At 38.2% G+C, this 17,317-nt stretch overlaps 1 protein-coding gene across 1 annotated transcript; it reads right to left on the reverse strand.

Annotated features, from left to right (window-relative positions):
* On the reverse strand, positions 1–16,863 carry EXOC1L (exocyst complex component 1 like). Its single transcript, XM_046655868.1, has 3 exons — positions 16,509–16,863; positions 7,180–7,310; positions 1–1,147 (listed from the first exon to the last, which is right to left on the reverse strand). The coding sequence occupies exons 1-3, from the start codon at positions 16,627–16,629 to the stop codon at positions 881–883; spliced, it is 519 nt and encodes a 172-aa protein (XP_046511824.1). The 5' UTR covers positions 16,630–16,863; the 3' UTR covers positions 1–880.
* Positions 16,864–17,317: the final 454 nt, after the last annotated feature.

Genomic DNA, 17,317 nt, shown 5'->3' on the forward strand with positions numbered 1-17,317 from the left:
CTTTTGATGTCATAAGAATTCATTGCCAAATCCAAGGTCCTGAAGATTTGCCCCTATGTTTTCTTCTAGGAGTTTATGGTTTCAGATCTTATGTTCAAGTCTTAAATCATTTGATGTTGATTTTAATATATGGTGTAAGATAGAGGTCCAGTTTCATTCTTTTGCATGTGAATATCCAGTTGTCCAAGCACCATTTGTTGAAGAGATTTTTCTTTCCTCCTTTGAATAAACTTGGCACCCTTATCAAAATTCAGTTGACCATAGATGTATGAGTTTATTTCTGAACTCTCAGTTCTATTCCATTGGTCTATATGTCTATTCTTATGCCAGTACTACACTGTTTTGATTATTGTAGCTTTGTAGTAAGTTTCAAAATCGGGAGATATGAGTCCTCCAACTTTATACTTCTTCTTCAAGTTTGTTTGGCTATTTGGGGCTCCTTGAAATTCCATATGAATTTGAGGATTGACTTTTCCATTTCTGCAAAAAAAAAGCCATTGGAATTTTGACGGGGATTGCACTGAATCTGTAGATTGCTTTGCGTATATTGACATCATTACGTTATTGTCTTCCTATCCACGAAAACAGGATGTCTTTCCGTTTAGTTAGTTCTTTCAAGATACTTCTTGATACTCTTTAGTAGAATACTAATTTAGGAAAAGCCATTCAACTCCTTACAAAGTAATCAAGGAACACATCGGCAAAAGTCCCAAATGTTGAATGATTGCATTAAAACACATTTCACTGCAGTTCACAAAGCATCCCTTTATTTTCATATAAATGGTAGTCACTCATGAAGGGGGAAAAATGTCATGATTATCAATATTTGCCTAGAGAACCATTTTCATAGAACCCTGATGAAAGAACATAGTATACCCCTTCAGAGTGGCAGGGGACACAGGGACAAGCACACTAGATTGAAAGCATAAAAGCATATTCTCATAAGAACCAAGCAATCCTTGTTGTTGGAGGACCAAATGGAATCATCATTAATGTAAGTAGAATCAAAGTTCACGATCTGTAAGTCCTTCTTAAGATACGCATGATTCAGCTTATTTACAGTTCTAGCAAAGGCATATTTAGAAGCACAACTATATGCTTCCAAACTGTACACTTTCTTGAAGTGCAGATCAAAAAACGGATTGTCCTAGAAGAGAAAGAGAGACATGATTTTGTTTGTAGCCAGGAAAGTAGCTAGATTTCCTGGAATTTCTCTTATTCTCTGGCGTGTGCTTATTGATTGTAAAGTATCAGTATCAAACATACTTCTGAAATCTACAAATGAGCTTTCCAAAGCTACCTGCTTCAAACATATTGCTTCTAAAAAGAACAACAAGAAAGATTATTTTTGAAGCATCTGTGATTTTTCAGTTGTACAAATAACATGTCTCAGAATGTGCAGTTATCAAGTCTTCCCAGGGTAGCAAATTTGAGAGGATGGGTAGTGGTGGAAGAAGAGAATAAACTCACAGACTTCTGGAGGGAAGAAAAGGTTTCTTCCTTTCTCTACTAGAAGGTTGGTCCCTTGCGCTATTCCAACGGTAGAAGGGGGAAATCCTTGCTGACTTTGATGTTAATAGCAAGGATAATTAAATCATTTAGCTGAAACAGACAAATTACTAAAGACTGCCTCTTTTTGGATTGTTCTAGGGTCTTGCTATACTCCTAGTGGAGATGTTTCGAGAAAAAGTGGACATCAAACCTGATCTAGGTCCTACATGTTAAAATAATAATAATTATTACTCTTACTAATAGCAATAACAACAATGCCTTGCATTTATAAAGTGCTTTTCAGTTTACAAAATGCTTTCACGTTCATTATCCGCCTAACTCCTAACTCTCCTTGAGGGCAGAGGTTTTGAATTATTTATCTTTGTGTTCCTAGTGCTTATCCACAGCAGCTACTAAGTTCTCAACAAATGTGTGTTGAACTGATCTGAAGTCGTCCTATAAAAAGAGAAGCAGAGATAAACATTGCTCTAAATGACAAGGAGGCAGAGAGAGACCAAACCAAACCAGGGTGTTAATTTGTTACCATGTAGTGTGTAAACGTTATATAAAAACAACTTATGTATTTGCCAATTTCTTTTTTAAATAGGAAAATTCTTGCAGGAGGCAGGTAAAAGAACACAGGTTTTGAAGTTGAAAACCATTTTGAATCTCTAATATAACCATGGGCAAAGTACTGATCTGATCTGACCCTCACTTTTCTCCTTATTTTAGATACAGTTGCTATGACGTTTACATGAGATTAATCACATAGAATGCCTAGTATGGAGCTTAATAAATAACTTCCTTTCCCAAGTCTGCCCCCAAGCATCGTGATACCTGTGTTAAGACCACCTTGCTTTACACCATTAAAATTTTTAAAAAACAAAACAATGCTTTTAGAAAAGAATGTACAAGGGTGATGGGATTTCCAGTGCGGTGCTCCCCCAGTCACACCTCACAAATTTTTTCCTAGCTCTCGTAGCATCTTGAAAGACACTTCTGCAGAGAATCTCAATAAAAAGAAATCACACCCATCGCATCATCAGATTTAACCACGCGCCTTACGTAGTTTCCTTACTGAGACATTTGCTCCTTATCCTGCAGAAAATATCCTTCATGCTTTTGAGATACTTGGAGAGGATTATTTTTTTCCTTTAGCCTAATAATTGAAGCCTGAGCATGCTTATACATAGACTACAAGTTCCACCCACCCTCATTCCTTCTCTTCCTCCCTCCCTTCCTTCCTTCCTCTCCTCTTTTCTCTCTCTTTCTTTCTGTCAAAAGAATCCTAGAGCTAAAAACGGATCTCACAGGTCATTCAGGATTCTCTTATTTATAGTTGGGAAAATAGTTTCCAGAGAGGTGAAGCCAGGTTACACAGGTAGTTATTGGCAGAGCCGGGGCAAGAACCAAGATCTCAATCAGCCCAACCCCGTTTTTCGCTACATCATCCTCTCTCCTGTTGCACCAAGTCAGTCTCCAAATACCCAGTCATTTTGATTTGGACTTTATAAATTGACTTCGATTTCAATTCCATTCCATTTTAAAGTTGACAATTTTCTGGCTCGACACTACTCTATTTAAAACTGTATCATGGCTATTGAGAAAAATATAATAAATGCTGACTCCCGAGGATTAATTCCAAGAGAGAGAAGAAGTGGAAATTCCCAGAAGAACTGGGATATTTTTACTTCAACCATAGAAAAGAATCTTTAAAAGAATTACACTTTGGATATCATAGTTTTTCTTCTGGCCTTTTAATGTTTCAGGACCTAAAGTGATGAGAAAAATAGAAATACTCAACTTCTCTTTCGTATCCACTTCACTATCGAAGATAATGATCTTCATCTGGGAAAGGGAAGAATCAATAGTGGGATGAAATTAAAGGCCAAAAAGGTGAGGAGGAAATAGAGCACAGCTAGCTGCTTCCAAGGAATTTAAGTTGACAGCTTGATAAATACATCCCCAGGCACTGACCAAACTTGTAGAAAATAATTATGACATCAGTAACATTTGAGAACTTGAGAAAAAAATAACAAAAGTGGGCAAAAGAAAAAAGAGATGAGGATGATTAATTCCTGAAACTATAGATTAGTGAATTTGATATTGATTTCTGATAAAATTCAATGTAATATAGAAATTTTACTAAGTATATAAAACTATAAAGAAAATAATAATTAAAAAATTTGCAATCCTATCACACAGAGATTATTGCTAAAGTACTGGCTTGTTTCATATATACATACACACATACATATACGTATATATATATATTTTTTTTTTTGAGGAAGACCGGCCCTGAGCTAACATCCATGCCCATCTTCCTCTACTTTATATGCGGGATGCCTGCCACAGCATGACTTGACAAGGGGTGCCATGTCCACATCTGGGATCTGAACCGGCGAACCCCAGGCCGCCAAAGAATGTGCGAGCTTAACCACTGTACCATCAGGCCAGCCCCTACCTATATGTGTTTTTTGTATTAAAATGCAAGGTTCAGGGGCTGCCCCGTGGCCGAGTGGTTAAGTTCGCGTGCTCCGCTTTGGCAGCCCAGGGTTTTGATGGTTTAGATCCTGGGCACGGACATGGCACCACTCATCAGGCCATGCTGAGTTGGCATCCCACACAGCATAACCAGAGGCATTTGCAGCTAGGATATACAACCATGTACTGGGGGGATTTGGGGAGAAGAAAAAAAAAAAAGGTTCAGACTTCAGTTTTCAATGATACGATAGACTAAATATGCAAAATTGAAATAATAATTATAGAAAAGTTTTGTATTTGACTGACATTTAAAAAACTTACTAAATGGTAAACAATTGTGTTCTGAGGTATTCTTTTGGAAATATGATTTTTTAATGGCTGTGTAATATTCCAGCATATTGATATGCAATAATATATTTAATTATTTCCTGTTTTGAACATTTAGGCAGAATGTATTGTCGGGAAAATGCTATGTGAGGACACAGGAAAGAAAGCAATGAAATCCAGCATGCTTTTGTAACCACGGGCACTCTAGGACCAGTTCAAACTAACTTCATCTTATCAACAGAAGGTTTTGAGGGGCAAGCCAAAAAAGTTGCAAAGTCACATAGCCAGAGCATGCACAGAGGACAAAATCTTGACCTGAAATGACCCCAGAACCAAGATTGTCTCTAGCACAGAACCAAAGGACACGACTGGAACTTGAAAGTTGGACTCTTATCAGAAGTGAGGGGCCCATTGTCTAGGAAGCCATGGTATTAAACCCCTTCCACACTTACCATAAATGTTTAGAACCTTACTGTAAATGCTGAGGCCCTCCGGTCAAAGCTTGTCCTGCCCGTGTTTCTGGGTTCTCCCTAACCTCTTAAATTTTGCCCCAAATCCTGAATTGTGGACACAGATCTGAGAAGTTATGCCCCCTGTCTCCTTGCAGATCAATCTCACCGTAAAGCCTTTTGTTTTCTCCAAAGCTCATGCCATAATGATTGGCTTTTTATGTGCGTCGGGTGGGAGAACCCCATTTTTGTGTGGTAACACTTTCACCAAGAAGTCACGCCAAACACCCACATATTTAAAATAGGATTCCTAGAGGATAAATCAAGATAACAGCAGGCAGCATATATTGATTTCAGTAAAGATCTTAAGGGCAAAATTTAGGTATGAAGGCTAGATAATTAAGTAAGTAAGGCCTAGCAGGGTCTGGCATAACATAAATTCTCAATAAATGAATGAGTGAATGAATGAATGAATGCATGCATATGTTGAGATGTTCAACAACCAGTCCAAAGAGGATAAATTAATACATTTCTGGGTAAAATCTAGCTCCACCACAAAATAGCTCTGTGAGCTTGGGCAAGCAATTAATCTCTTTAAGTCTCATTTTCTTCATCTGTAAATCGAGAGTAATAATAAAATCGAATTCATGGGGTTTTGTGATGACTATGTGAAATTATACGTGGAGAAAGCTTTCAGTGGCTCCTGGCACCTGGTAAGGGTTTACTAAGAGTGAGATGGTAGCTGGCTGTGGTACTCCTGGAAGGACTAACGCTAACTTATCAGTTACCTAGAGGTATGCACTTAGCCCTGCCTGCTTCATCATGTTTATGGTTGACTTGAATGAAGTCCTAAATGTTGTGCTCATTAAATCTGCATCATACCAAAATGAATATTAAAAAATCAAAATATTGGAAGATTTGATAGGTGGAAACCATAGGCCAGACTGAGACTATGGCATTCAGTAGGATTAAGAATAAGGGAACTTAAGTTCTAATTCATCCAACAATACACAAATATTTATTGAGTGCCTTATATGTATCAGGCAGAAGGCTATGATAAAAGATGAAAAGTCATGGTCCCAGTTTTTCAGGAGTTTTCCATCCAGAGGGGAGATAGCGTGGGCCAATAATCACAGTTTTTAGGATTATGGCTACAACACATTTACATCCACAATGCAATGAGGGTAGAGGGGTAAGGAGACATGAGTAGAGCCCCAGGGGGAGTCCAGGAATGGGGGGGAAGATGGAGGTGATTGAGCATTCTAAGCCGCAGGAGTCCTTAGTTAACTACTATGGATGTATAAAGTTTAAGGGGGAATGACCAGAGATAGAAGAGCCAGATAATCGAGGGCCTTTATTTAGATTTCATTCTATGTAAGTAGAGGGTACGATAGACCATGTTAAATACAAATTCATGCACAAAAGACCTGAGATTTCACTTAAATGTTTAACAGAGAAGGAATCCAGATCAAAGGAAATGCAAACTAGTCACACTAATTCTAAAGAATTGTATTTAATTCTGGAAAAACTGAAGCATCCCAGAGGAGGAAAAACAATGTAGTCAAGGGTGTGGAAGCAAGGTCATGGGAAAAAATAACAATGGTGCTACTTCTTAGTGTTTGTATTGTCCTGTCGTATTATCTTATTTGATCTGCATATGAAAGTTATTTAAAGAATGAAATGGGTACATTTAACTAGAAAAGAGAAAACTTGAAGGAACATTATAATCATCTTCAAATGTTGGAAGGGCTGTTATGTAAAAGGAGGATTGGATCTGTTCTGGGTCGCTCCAAATGTCAAAACTAGAACTGTTGGGTGGATATTATAGTGAAGCAGATTTTGGTTAAACGTAAGTAGGGAATTTAAAAATAAAGTATGGCAATTCAGAAATGGAATGGACTTCCTCATGTGGAAATGAGTTCTCCATCAGTAGAAGAGTTCAAGGAGAGACTGGGAAAACCACTTATCAAGTGATCATTGGCGTATACACCCTTCCCCCCCTTTTAACTCTAAGGCTGTAGGATTTCCAAGAGTTATTGATCCTTCTGGAGGATCAAGTGGCTAACTGACACTAAAATCTGAAGAAGATGAGGGAAGGGATCCCCAAAACTCACAGAGGTAATCAGGGTGGGGAGAGTGGTGGTGGAAGCATCATATATTTAAAGTTTCAGGATTGACTGGGAGATTGTGTTTAACTTGTTAAGAAGCTCCTGGGAAAGATGCTTTTAAATTTAATAGACAAAGTTCAAATTTAAACTCATAGAAAAAGAACAAAAAAACCAGTAGATCATCCCAGTAGATTAAACCATGCCACTTGAGAACAATCATCTTAACACAGTACATGCCAAGAATACACGAAGTAGGATATTGAACATAAAGATCTCCAGAATATTGATCCCACGTCTCCCTTACAAAACATAACACTTACAGTGTCTGCTTCTTTTCCATCAATCATCTGCAGATCGTTCAAAGACCACTTTTTTGTTACTTCATATTTTTCATCTAAACCTATTCTGTAGTGTTTCACCATAATTATTTGTACTTCTTCATTTTTGGTCACTGTAAGACAGAAAAACACTTAGTTTACGTAAACTCTTAGAAGATAATAAATTATTCAAGTCATACTTTTCAGTATTTATGTATCTCCTTTTCATATAATGAGCTTGAACCTACATTATATCTGCACCCCAGTTCTGAACCCCAATGTATCTGAAGCTTCATGAGGATGCCTCCAAATTTACTCAACGTGTTAACTTTATTTTTGCTACACTTGTGGTTATGTGTTGCCACAGTAATGTCTGTCAGATAGAACATCGAGTTATGTGCTTTCAGCTACGAGCTTTGTGGTGGAGAATGGGGTTCAACTCGGGGCAGGAAATAAGAGGCTTAGTGTTAGCATGCAGCCAGTGCCAAAGTGTTTACCAGAACAAGTTGGAATTTTAATTTATGACAGTATAAGAAAGTGAGGTCAGGAAAGTAAACAGTTCTGCTCACACAGCAGCAACACAGTGTTGAACAGTGACCGTGCAAATGCTACTGTGTATGCTTTCTTTTCAAGTCACTGTGAGATGTGTGAGAGAGAAGTGCTTTCATTGCAGTTACTGTTAACCTGTTTGGTATTGTTCGAAATTTTTAATCCTTTCTAGTGTGTCTCCAAAATTCTAGTATTCAAAGTGTGCCACTGAGACAAAAAGTTTCAGTGCTGTATTTAGAATGGTGTGGGAAAGTGTAGGGGACTGGAATTGGCCACCCCAAGATATGTCTCTTTGGCATGAGGATTATTTTGGGCTGGTTACTTTTGAAAACTGCAGACAGGAAAGAGACTCTGAAAAAGTGGAATTTACTTACCCTTTGTTAAGAGACACTTACATTGTAAAGGAAATCTCCGTCTGTAAAGGTGTCTTCCTTTCTGTACCAGGAAGGAGGGGGATGACCTTATCTCTAGAAACTCTTAATCAATGCCAAAGGCAAGGACTTAAATCTGCATCTTGTTTACTGTACTTGTCTGGTAACCTCCTGTAACTGACTCCCCCCACCCCCAACATCCTCCTTTGTCTTTAGCTGGAGATGATATTTAATGTGGTGGCTTTGGCTATTTTGGGGAGTTTCTCAGGTTGCCTGGGCCTCTCCCAGGTATACATGTTATAAAGCTTTGTTTAATTTTCTCCTGTTATTCTGTCTCATTTGAATTTAATTCTTTCTCTGGCCAGAAGAACCCACAGTGGGTAGAGGAAATGTCTTCCTCCCCTACAAAAGTCATTGCTTATTTTATGTGAACAAAATGAAGGAAATAATTTCCTGGTCTTAAAATCACTCTTTGGTCCCACATGAACACATCCAAAGAATCAATATTTGACATTAGAGCTCTGGAATCGAAAATTATCAGTAAGTTAATAAAGAAATATTTACTGAGTATTTGCTATTTGCCTGATGGAACTATTATAGATGCCACAGGGGTACAAATATGAGAGAGGGTCCCTGCCCTCTAGAAACTTATGGTTTTGTTGAGGAGACAAGACTAAAACACATGAGTCATATAAAATATATATTTTAAAGGTATATATGTATATTATAAAGAGGTGGCAGGTGCCGTTTGAATGTCAAACTTTTTTCAAGATGTATGATGTCACTTAGAGAGTTTCAAGCTGGTTCTGTTTTCTAAGAGTGAGGCTGGAATTTGTCTTTGGGGAAGACTCTCTTTTGATTCTGGAAAGTACCACTTTGGCATGCCCTCCTAATCAAGAAGATAGAAAGCAGTATATTACAATATAATCATACTGATAGACAAACAATGTGAAGCAGACTATAGGTTTAACAGGAGTGCTGAGAAGGGAGAGGACTGGAATAGTTAAGAAAGGAATTGTGGAGAAATAGAATTTGAGGTGGGGCTTTAAAATTAGTCCGGTTTGGAAAGGCAGGTATGATACTGAAGGCATTTCTAGATGAAGGTCAGCCTGAGGGAATGGATGGACAATAGAAGCTGAACTTGACCAGGCAGAGTGAAAGAAAGCATACTGCATAGATTCATTAGTGTTAGGATATGGTGGGCAATAGGATTAACTAGGTTGAGAAGGTTGTGAAATGTTTTCAAAGAGTCCGGCTTTGAAAAGTGACAGAAACCACGGTGGACTTGTAATGTCTGGATCCCCTCCTCTGGCGGAAGGGAGGGGCAGCTGGCCTGGACAGTGAGGACTACAGAATTGGAGCTAGTGAAGGGAGTAATTATCCTCTGAAGGTGCAGGTGCTACTGAAATTAAGGCAACCTGTTGAGCCTAAGGGTTGAAGATAGAGCTGAGTTCAGTCCCCTAGAGAAGGGAGTCTGAGCAAATCTAAGAAGAGGGCACTGTGTCAAGTGTTCAGTGAAAGCTTATACAGTAACGTATTCACTAAGTCTCCTCCCTCCTTGAACAAGAGTCTAATAAAATGTCACCCCATTAAAGGGGTACTTTTCTGGAAGCAGTGATGCACAGGAAACATTGAAGAAGAAAAGAAAGAGGAACTGGAGGACCCTGGAAGAGGCACTGAAGCTTAGATGGCTCTGGTGTTAGACATTCTGGCTTCAAATCATGACGCTACCTCTTACAGTGTGATCTAAGTAAATTGCTTAATCTCTAGAGAGATTAAACCTCAGTTTTCTCACGTTGTAAAGTGGATATCAGTGATACAAACTCACAAGGTGTAAAGATGAAAGTAGATAAAGTATATAAATGACTTTGGATAGTGCCTGGTTTATAGTAATAAAGTATTTCATTTTGTTTAAGAGGCTGTTGTAATCTAGGCATAGGATGTGGGCAATGGAAATAGAAGTGGCAAATCTAAGTAAGTTTCAAATGAGGCATTGACAACTCTGTATGGAAATAATGCTGGATAGAAACCAAAGTAGGAAAGTATGGAGGACGAGGTGGGTAGGTGGAATAATGAATTTAGTTTTTGACAACAGATGATGTGTCCACAAACTGTCTCAGAAGAGTTGGAGATGGACAGTTATAGTGAAGGAATGGAGATAGGACTTGGGATTTTTCTGGGTGGATACATTTCCAAGACTAGTTTTACAGGGAAAAGAGGATGAACGAGATGAGACAGGGTGGAGAAGAAAGAGGTGCCAGCAGAGAGGTCTGAGAAGGGACCATCAGAAAAGGGACAAGTTCAACAGTGCAATGCTATGGAAATCAAGAAAGATAGAAAATTGTAAAGATTTGGAGACAATCCTGCGAAGTCATTTCGTTGGGTAAAGCAGAGTTCAGTCCTGGCACTGAATCTGACTTGGGGAAGATCATTGATTTCTTTCCTGAGGGCGGTTTCTCTAGAATGGTGAGGGCAGAAGGCAGCTTGCAGAGGACTCCTTCATGCCATAAGTGCGTGCTGTGCCAGTTCTTGGGTTAGGTAGGGTTAAAAAAAGAAATAGGAAGAGAGGCTGTGATTTAGACGACATATTCCAAGAGTTTGGAAGAGGAGGGATTGCATATTTTGAGGACAGAGTGAGTGACGTGGGGCATGTCCTGAGGAAGAGCTAGAGCAGATCTTAACCTGGGGTCAGTAAACCGGCTCAGTCTGCGAGCCTCCTGATGCTGTATGAAAAGTTTCTGTCCATGTATACTTCTCCAGCCTAAAAGCAGGTCCATCTCCACCGGTCTAGATGTTAGCTCTGGGAAGAGGAAAGGATTAGACGAGAAGCCATTAGGCTGGTGTGCTGAAGTGGAGGCACAGTTGATTCTCATACTTACCATGGACAAGATTTTGGGGGCAGCTCTTTCCACTAGGAGAATGTTGTGTTGGCTCAGACAAAGGATCTACGTTAGAGGACAATATTCTTGTTCTGGTTAGCTGTCTCACTAGCTGCTTAGGGGGTGGGAGAGGATGGAGATGGGGAGATATGGAGATATAACTGGGTACTGTAGGAAAATGTAATTTGAACCAAATTCCACTGCCTCACTTACATGTTATGATAACCAGCTAATTGACTGTAGGCCCACTAGTTCATTAATTCAATAAATATTTGAGTGCCCCTTTTGCACAAAGCCCTGTGCTAGGCATTGAAAAAATGAATTCCCGTAAGTCCCCATTCCTGCTGTCACTGAGATTACAGGGAGAGGGGGCTTCAGAAAGAAAAGATGTGATCACAGCACTGTGAATGAGGCAGGATAAGGTAAATAGGAACATGGATTGGGGAACATCTTCCTCTGACTGAGCGTCAGAGAGAGCTTCCTGAAGAAGGTCACTGAGTTGTAGAGAGCAGGGGGAGTTAGCAGAATGAAGAAAGGAGTAAAGGGAGTTCTGGATCAGCATGTGTACAAAAGCATGAAATACTTGACACTTGTGAATCATTACAAGTATTTGGTGTTGTTGACATGAAGTGTGAGGTAGGAAGCAGGTTAGGCAAGAGCTAGTTCCTGAAGGGTCTAGAATGCAAGGCTAAGGAATTCAAATGTTATCCTGAAAGCTATGTAGGGGAGGGGGGTTGGGAGGGAGGATTGTCACTGAAGGATTTCAAGTGAATAGACAGGCTGAGCTTTAATTTTCAGAAAGTTTTCTTGAGTTATTCCATAAACAATGGGCTGGGGTTGGTGTGGGGCAGGGTGGATGGGGAAGGAGTTGGTTAGAAGGTAAGATCTACCAGTTGTCAAGTTTTCTTGCGTTGGTGGTCACTGTCCCACTAATACTAAACTAAGAAAATAAAAAACCATGCTTTAAAAGTTAATTCTTTGAGACAATGACACAGAGACAGTACAGCCTCCTTAATTTGGCCAAATAGCGTCCTCTGGAGCCAAGGAGGCTCCAAGAATTGTCCTTAGCCAAGAGCCAAAGAAGTCAGGCTGGAGTGGGCCCAATCCCTGATTTCCATGCTTGAGCTCTGCTGCCAGCTGAAATTAAATGGCCATATCCACATTAGGGCAGTGGCAAAGTGGAAACATCACACTGTCTTAAAACAGAAATGTGTTTATAGAGTGAAAAGGTTAGAGAATTGGTTTCAGAAACTTCAGAGGTGTCATTATGTAATTATTGTTTAGTGATATCTGTAGACCCGGGGAATTTCAGAATGAACCTGCTCCAGTTTTAATATTTTAGTTAGCATTCTCAGAATTACAATCTTAACTTCATGCCAGCCTTTTATTTGCACTTTTAATTTCAAAATAAACACTGTCATTAAGAACTGCCTCTATAAACATGGTAATATAGTCACTATTATTCATGAGGCTAAATGGAAAGAAGATTGGCCAATTGAACCAATGTAATTTGGCAGAATAGAGGAAAAACAGTAGCTCACCAGTAAGCTGCACAGAAATGCTTTAAATAAATAAATGACTGCTATTTTATGATTCTAGTGTTATATAATTGTTTTCATCATTGAAATTAAATGATAGGAAAAAATTACCATGAGATATCAAAGATAAGAAGCCTCATTGAGAATGTTACAATGTATGATGATGTCTTGGGGTTGTTGAGAATGCTATTATTGATTTCATCAAAAAAGTAATTTTCCAAGAATATTCTTCTAGAGATATTTTTATAAAATCAAATTTGGGGCTATACTGGGTACTACAGATTGAATGCTGTGTCCTCCCAAAATTCATATGTTGTAATTCTAACCCCCAAGATGATAGTATTAGGATGAGGGGCCTTTGGGAAATGATTAGGTCGTGAGGGCAAAGTACTCAGGAATGGGATCAGTGCTCTTATAAAAAAACCCCAGAAAAATAAAAAGAAAAGACCCCAAAGAGGTCCCTTGCCCCTTCTGCCATGGCAGGTTACAGGGAGAAGACGACCGTCTATGAAGAAGCAGGTCCTCACCAGACACCCAATCTGTGGGTGCCATGATCTTGGACTTGTCAGCCTCCAGAACTGTGTGTGCACAATAAATCTTTGTTGTTTAAAAGGGCTTCCAGTGTCTGGTATTTTGTTTCTTTTTCTTGTTACTTATTCTTATTTAACACTGTTATTGTTAGCATTCTTTTTGTAAATGATTTGACAAACTTGTTAGATTCTCTGGTTCACAGAGGAGTTCCATTCTGGCATCAAAATGTAATATGTATGGAGAATTTATCCATATTGTTTTTGTAATTCTGGCAAATGCCATTTATTTTCAAATTAATATCTATGAATGGAAATGTTTTTCTAAATATTTGTATTTAAAAATAATCTGTATCTGAAAATGTATACAATTTTTATTTATAAAATATATAATATATATAAATTCTTCATTATATATTAGTAAACATACATATATATGTTTTTGGTATATTTTATTTTTATTATAAATATTTATTACAATATATACTATTTGTGTATATATATATTTCAGCATAAATTTTCACAGCAAATATATGTTTTTTGTATATTTAAAAATATAGCCCTACGTTTTATTTTATTTGGAATATAATTTATCATGTTTGTTTTTTCCTTGTTAGGATTTAACAGGACGGCACTATGTGCAGATGTAGGTGTTATTATTTCGATTTCAGAGGTGTCAATACTGAGGCCATAGAGGTCAATTATCTTGCCCCAAATCCCACAGCTGGCAGGTGGGCAGAGCAGAGCCAGGTGTCACACCCGTTTGTCTGATTCCAAGCATTCCAAAGTCCGTTCCACCATGCCCTGCTACTTCCCATTCGATTTTGGCTAATGGTTTACATGCTGTTTCAAGTCCTTCAGAATTTCTTTAATTCCTTTGCACTCTCATTATTTCGCAAGTGACTTATCGCTTTCTGGGGCCCACACATAATCGAGCTCCTCCCTCCTTCAGAAGATGCTGCTTTTAACTGCCAGTGATAATGATGTTCTAGGCTCGGAAAGCTAATCCCTGGGAGAAATGACCATGCAAACTCCGAGGTGGGAGGAGACAGAGGTGCCAGGAAATCCTCAGTGTAAATGCTAGCAAACTACAGAGAGATGGGCTTTCTGATAGCTGAGTTTTGACATCAACCAGGTAAAGCATCAACAGTAAATCCCAATGATCGCGTTGTGAGACCCCTGCAAAAGACACTCTGATCAGATAAATGGAAAGTCTGACTTATTTAAAGATGTCTTCTTTAATTTGAAAAATGCATAATGGAATTTGATTACTCTAGACTTGTGATTCTCGCAAATTAAGAACTGTTGGATTGTAGGATATAAAGAGGAAATCGTAATTATGCATCTCTCTTCTCCTTGAAGGTGGCCACATTCAAAATCTGGAGTTGCCTGCCTCCACAGCTGTGATATGACCTGTTTGATTTTTATCAATGGACATTTTCTGAGTAAGGAAGTATGGCCAAAGATTTAGGACTATCAAGCATTACATTGACTTTATTTTAAATTACTGTTCTGTCTAAATGTATCTGAAATGATTGTAAAGGAGTGTTACATTTGGGGAAAGTGCTCTCAAATTAATGGATATGATATAGAGGAGAGTTGTGAAAAATGAGCGAACTAATGTGACTTATAATGTTAACTTTTATCTGGAATATCACAATATTACCTTCTCTTCCTTATCTCTGAGAGGAACTTATTTTTTCCTTGCTTCTTACATGACAGAATCATTGAATTTTACTAATGAAAATGATCACCTACTTTACTTGGTCATTTTCTAGATGAGAAAATTGAACCTTGAAGAAACTAACTTCGTATATGTCACCAATGAATCTTAAAAGGATTCATGTCATTTATGAAAAAATATAGCAAGTGACCCCAGCCCACAGTGTTTTTCTCAGTATTCAAGGATACCAGAAAAAAAAAAAATCACATCCATTTACAAAAATTTTTTTCCATGCCAGATAGAGCAAGTTTAGTTAATTATGTGGTGGGAGAGAGGCATTAAGATGTATTTGGTAAATTAGACATATACATTACTGTGATTATTTTGTTGTTTATAAGCTTTTCTTTCAAAATCCTTGTATACTAATGTTACATGATGAGTAATTAGCTTTATAGAGTAGGATCACAATAGGTATACAATTATTAAATGTTAATGTTGAAGTAAGCTTCTTCTCTAATATATTAAGTCAAATATTTTAAGACATAGTGATTTGATGGTTAGAATATAATACAGTTTCTAAAATGATTTCATTTAACCTTTTCCCCATAATTTGATTTCTTTTTTTTTCCTGGACCAATTAAGTTTTTTACCTTGCTGATATGCCAAGCCCCCACGTTTTGTATTTATATAGCAAAATATGCCAGGTAAAGTATTAAATATTACTATTGTTATTATTAAGTAGATATTTCTGTGCTTATTAGGAGTTATAGAAGTTAAGGGATTCTTAGCACTTTCTTTAAAGATGTTCTACTTTCCTCATAATACTCCCTCTTGACAACTTTAGAAGTCTTTCTCAGCCAATTATCAGGAAGGGAATTATAACAAGTTGTGTTTTTGAAAATGCTGAGGTGTGAGGTGTGTGCCTTAAAAGGAAAAGTCCATAATGAACAGTTAGAATTTCTAAGCTCTTTGCTCCTAAGTCCCTGAAAAGTATTAAAAGGCATGGATTGGGAAAAATGGAATGCTGTATATTAAATTCAATAATGGCACAAGCATTTCTGTCTAAATTCAGCACAAAAACTACAAGTTAGGCAAATCATAACTGATGCGAAAGCCTATTCACACCTTTAGACAATTTTTGTGAATTTTAAAAACATTAGAGAAAATCTTTATTTTAGTTTAATAGTTGAGAGAACATCCCCTTATCCTTAAAATTCCATCTTTGTGAACTAATTTGTGCCATTAAAGTAATGTTTCTGTGAGCATACTGACTATAAGAGAATTTTTAAAAGATCATTTCTCTTTTCAAAATAAACCAGCAGAAGTCTAAGTAAGCCCTCGGAAGAACATCTAAGGTCTTTTTTCTTTCTTAGCATGAAAAGGAAGACTGGTTGGAAATAGAGCTGTACAACTCAGTTCTCCAACGTATTTAAAAATATACAGAAAGCTCTCTGCTGAATTTTTTAAAATGAGCTTTTACACAATAAAATTGCATGCCATGCAAGTGAATTAAATAAAAGATTGGAGACAAAATAATCAAATCAGGAAAAGTACATACCCAGTTTCATTTCTTAACAAGTAACCAAAATATTCTTGTACAATATTTTTTCCTGTCTTCCATTTTAGCACTTAAAAAAAAAATTCTGTAGACTCCAAATTCTTAAACTTAGCATAGTTAAGCTCTGTTGCAAGAGGACACACGTGCTGTTACCGTATAGGAAAATAAAGGCAAAAAATATCCCCCTATCACGCAAGCATCTTAGGGTTATTTACATTTTGAAATGACAACAGAAAGAACAGATTACCTGACACACAGAGATAATACCTGTCCTGGACTGAGAACTCAATTTCAATAAACTCGTACAGATTCTGCGAGAGTGGCTTAAACAGTTTCTTCTCCAAGTCCTCCTTCACCAATGATGACATTTCCTCCAGTTCCACTTGGCCTGATACCTTGGCTCAGCTCACCCTTTCTCGCCTTGTGCTCTCTAGATCTCTTGTTTTGGTTTGCAGCTCCTTGGTGAGTCCTGCCCACCTCCCAGCCCTTACTCTCTTAACTTCTCGTTCCTAGCCAGACCCAGGCTCCCTGAGAGCACTCAGCGCCGTCAGACCCCTCACTGCGGTATCTGCCCTGTGGTAGCAGCAGCCGCAGCAGCAGCAGCCAAAACACAGCAGCAGCACTAGCCCCACCGTCAGTCTTCAGCATCTAGGCTCAAGGAGGCTGCTCTCTGGAGCTCTCCTGTGGTTTGTTGATGGGGAACATATTTATGAACACCAGCAGAGACTTGTGGAGTCCCCTGGTTATTCTAGTCTGGTAGCCTTTCCCCTTTCACATCACTCTGCAGAGGAAGACCACTGCTTCAGCTTGATTCCATTATATAAATCAGCTGTCTGGCTCTATTGATTGGGATCATCTTCCATTAAGAACTTTGCTATCATCGGCAAGAGGAAAAGCATCAGTGCTTGCTCCTGACACTTCCAACAAGTGTCTTTCTCTCCTTTCTTTCCTCTCCCGCAATTCATTCAAACCTTTGCTTCCATGAGAGTCAGCACCAACTCTTGGGTCCAAACTATTTTTAAATGAGCTCCTCCATTTTATTCCTCCATCACAAAG

This window comes from Equus quagga, chromosome 3, assembly GCF_021613505.1.
Source record: "Equus quagga isolate Etosha38 chromosome 3, UCLA_HA_Equagga_1.0, whole genome shotgun sequence".
In the NCBI taxonomy this organism is placed as follows: Eukaryota; Metazoa; Chordata; class Mammalia; order Perissodactyla; family Equidae; genus Equus; species Equus quagga.

Bases quoted from the DNA above. Each gene is read 5' to 3' on its own strand.
- EXOC1L (XM_046655868.1), bottom strand. From the start codon at position 16,629: ATGTCATCATTGGTGAAGGAGGACTTGGAGAAGAAACTGTTTAAGCCA. The intron at 7,311-16,508 runs GTAATCTGTTCT...TCTGTCTTACAG, and splicing joins GTATTATCTCTGTGTGTCAG to TGACCAAAAATGAAGAAGTA. The intron at 1,148-7,179 runs GTAAGTGTTATG...TTTCTCTTCTAG, and splicing joins ATGGAAAAGAAGCAGACACT to GACAATCCGTTTTTTGATCT.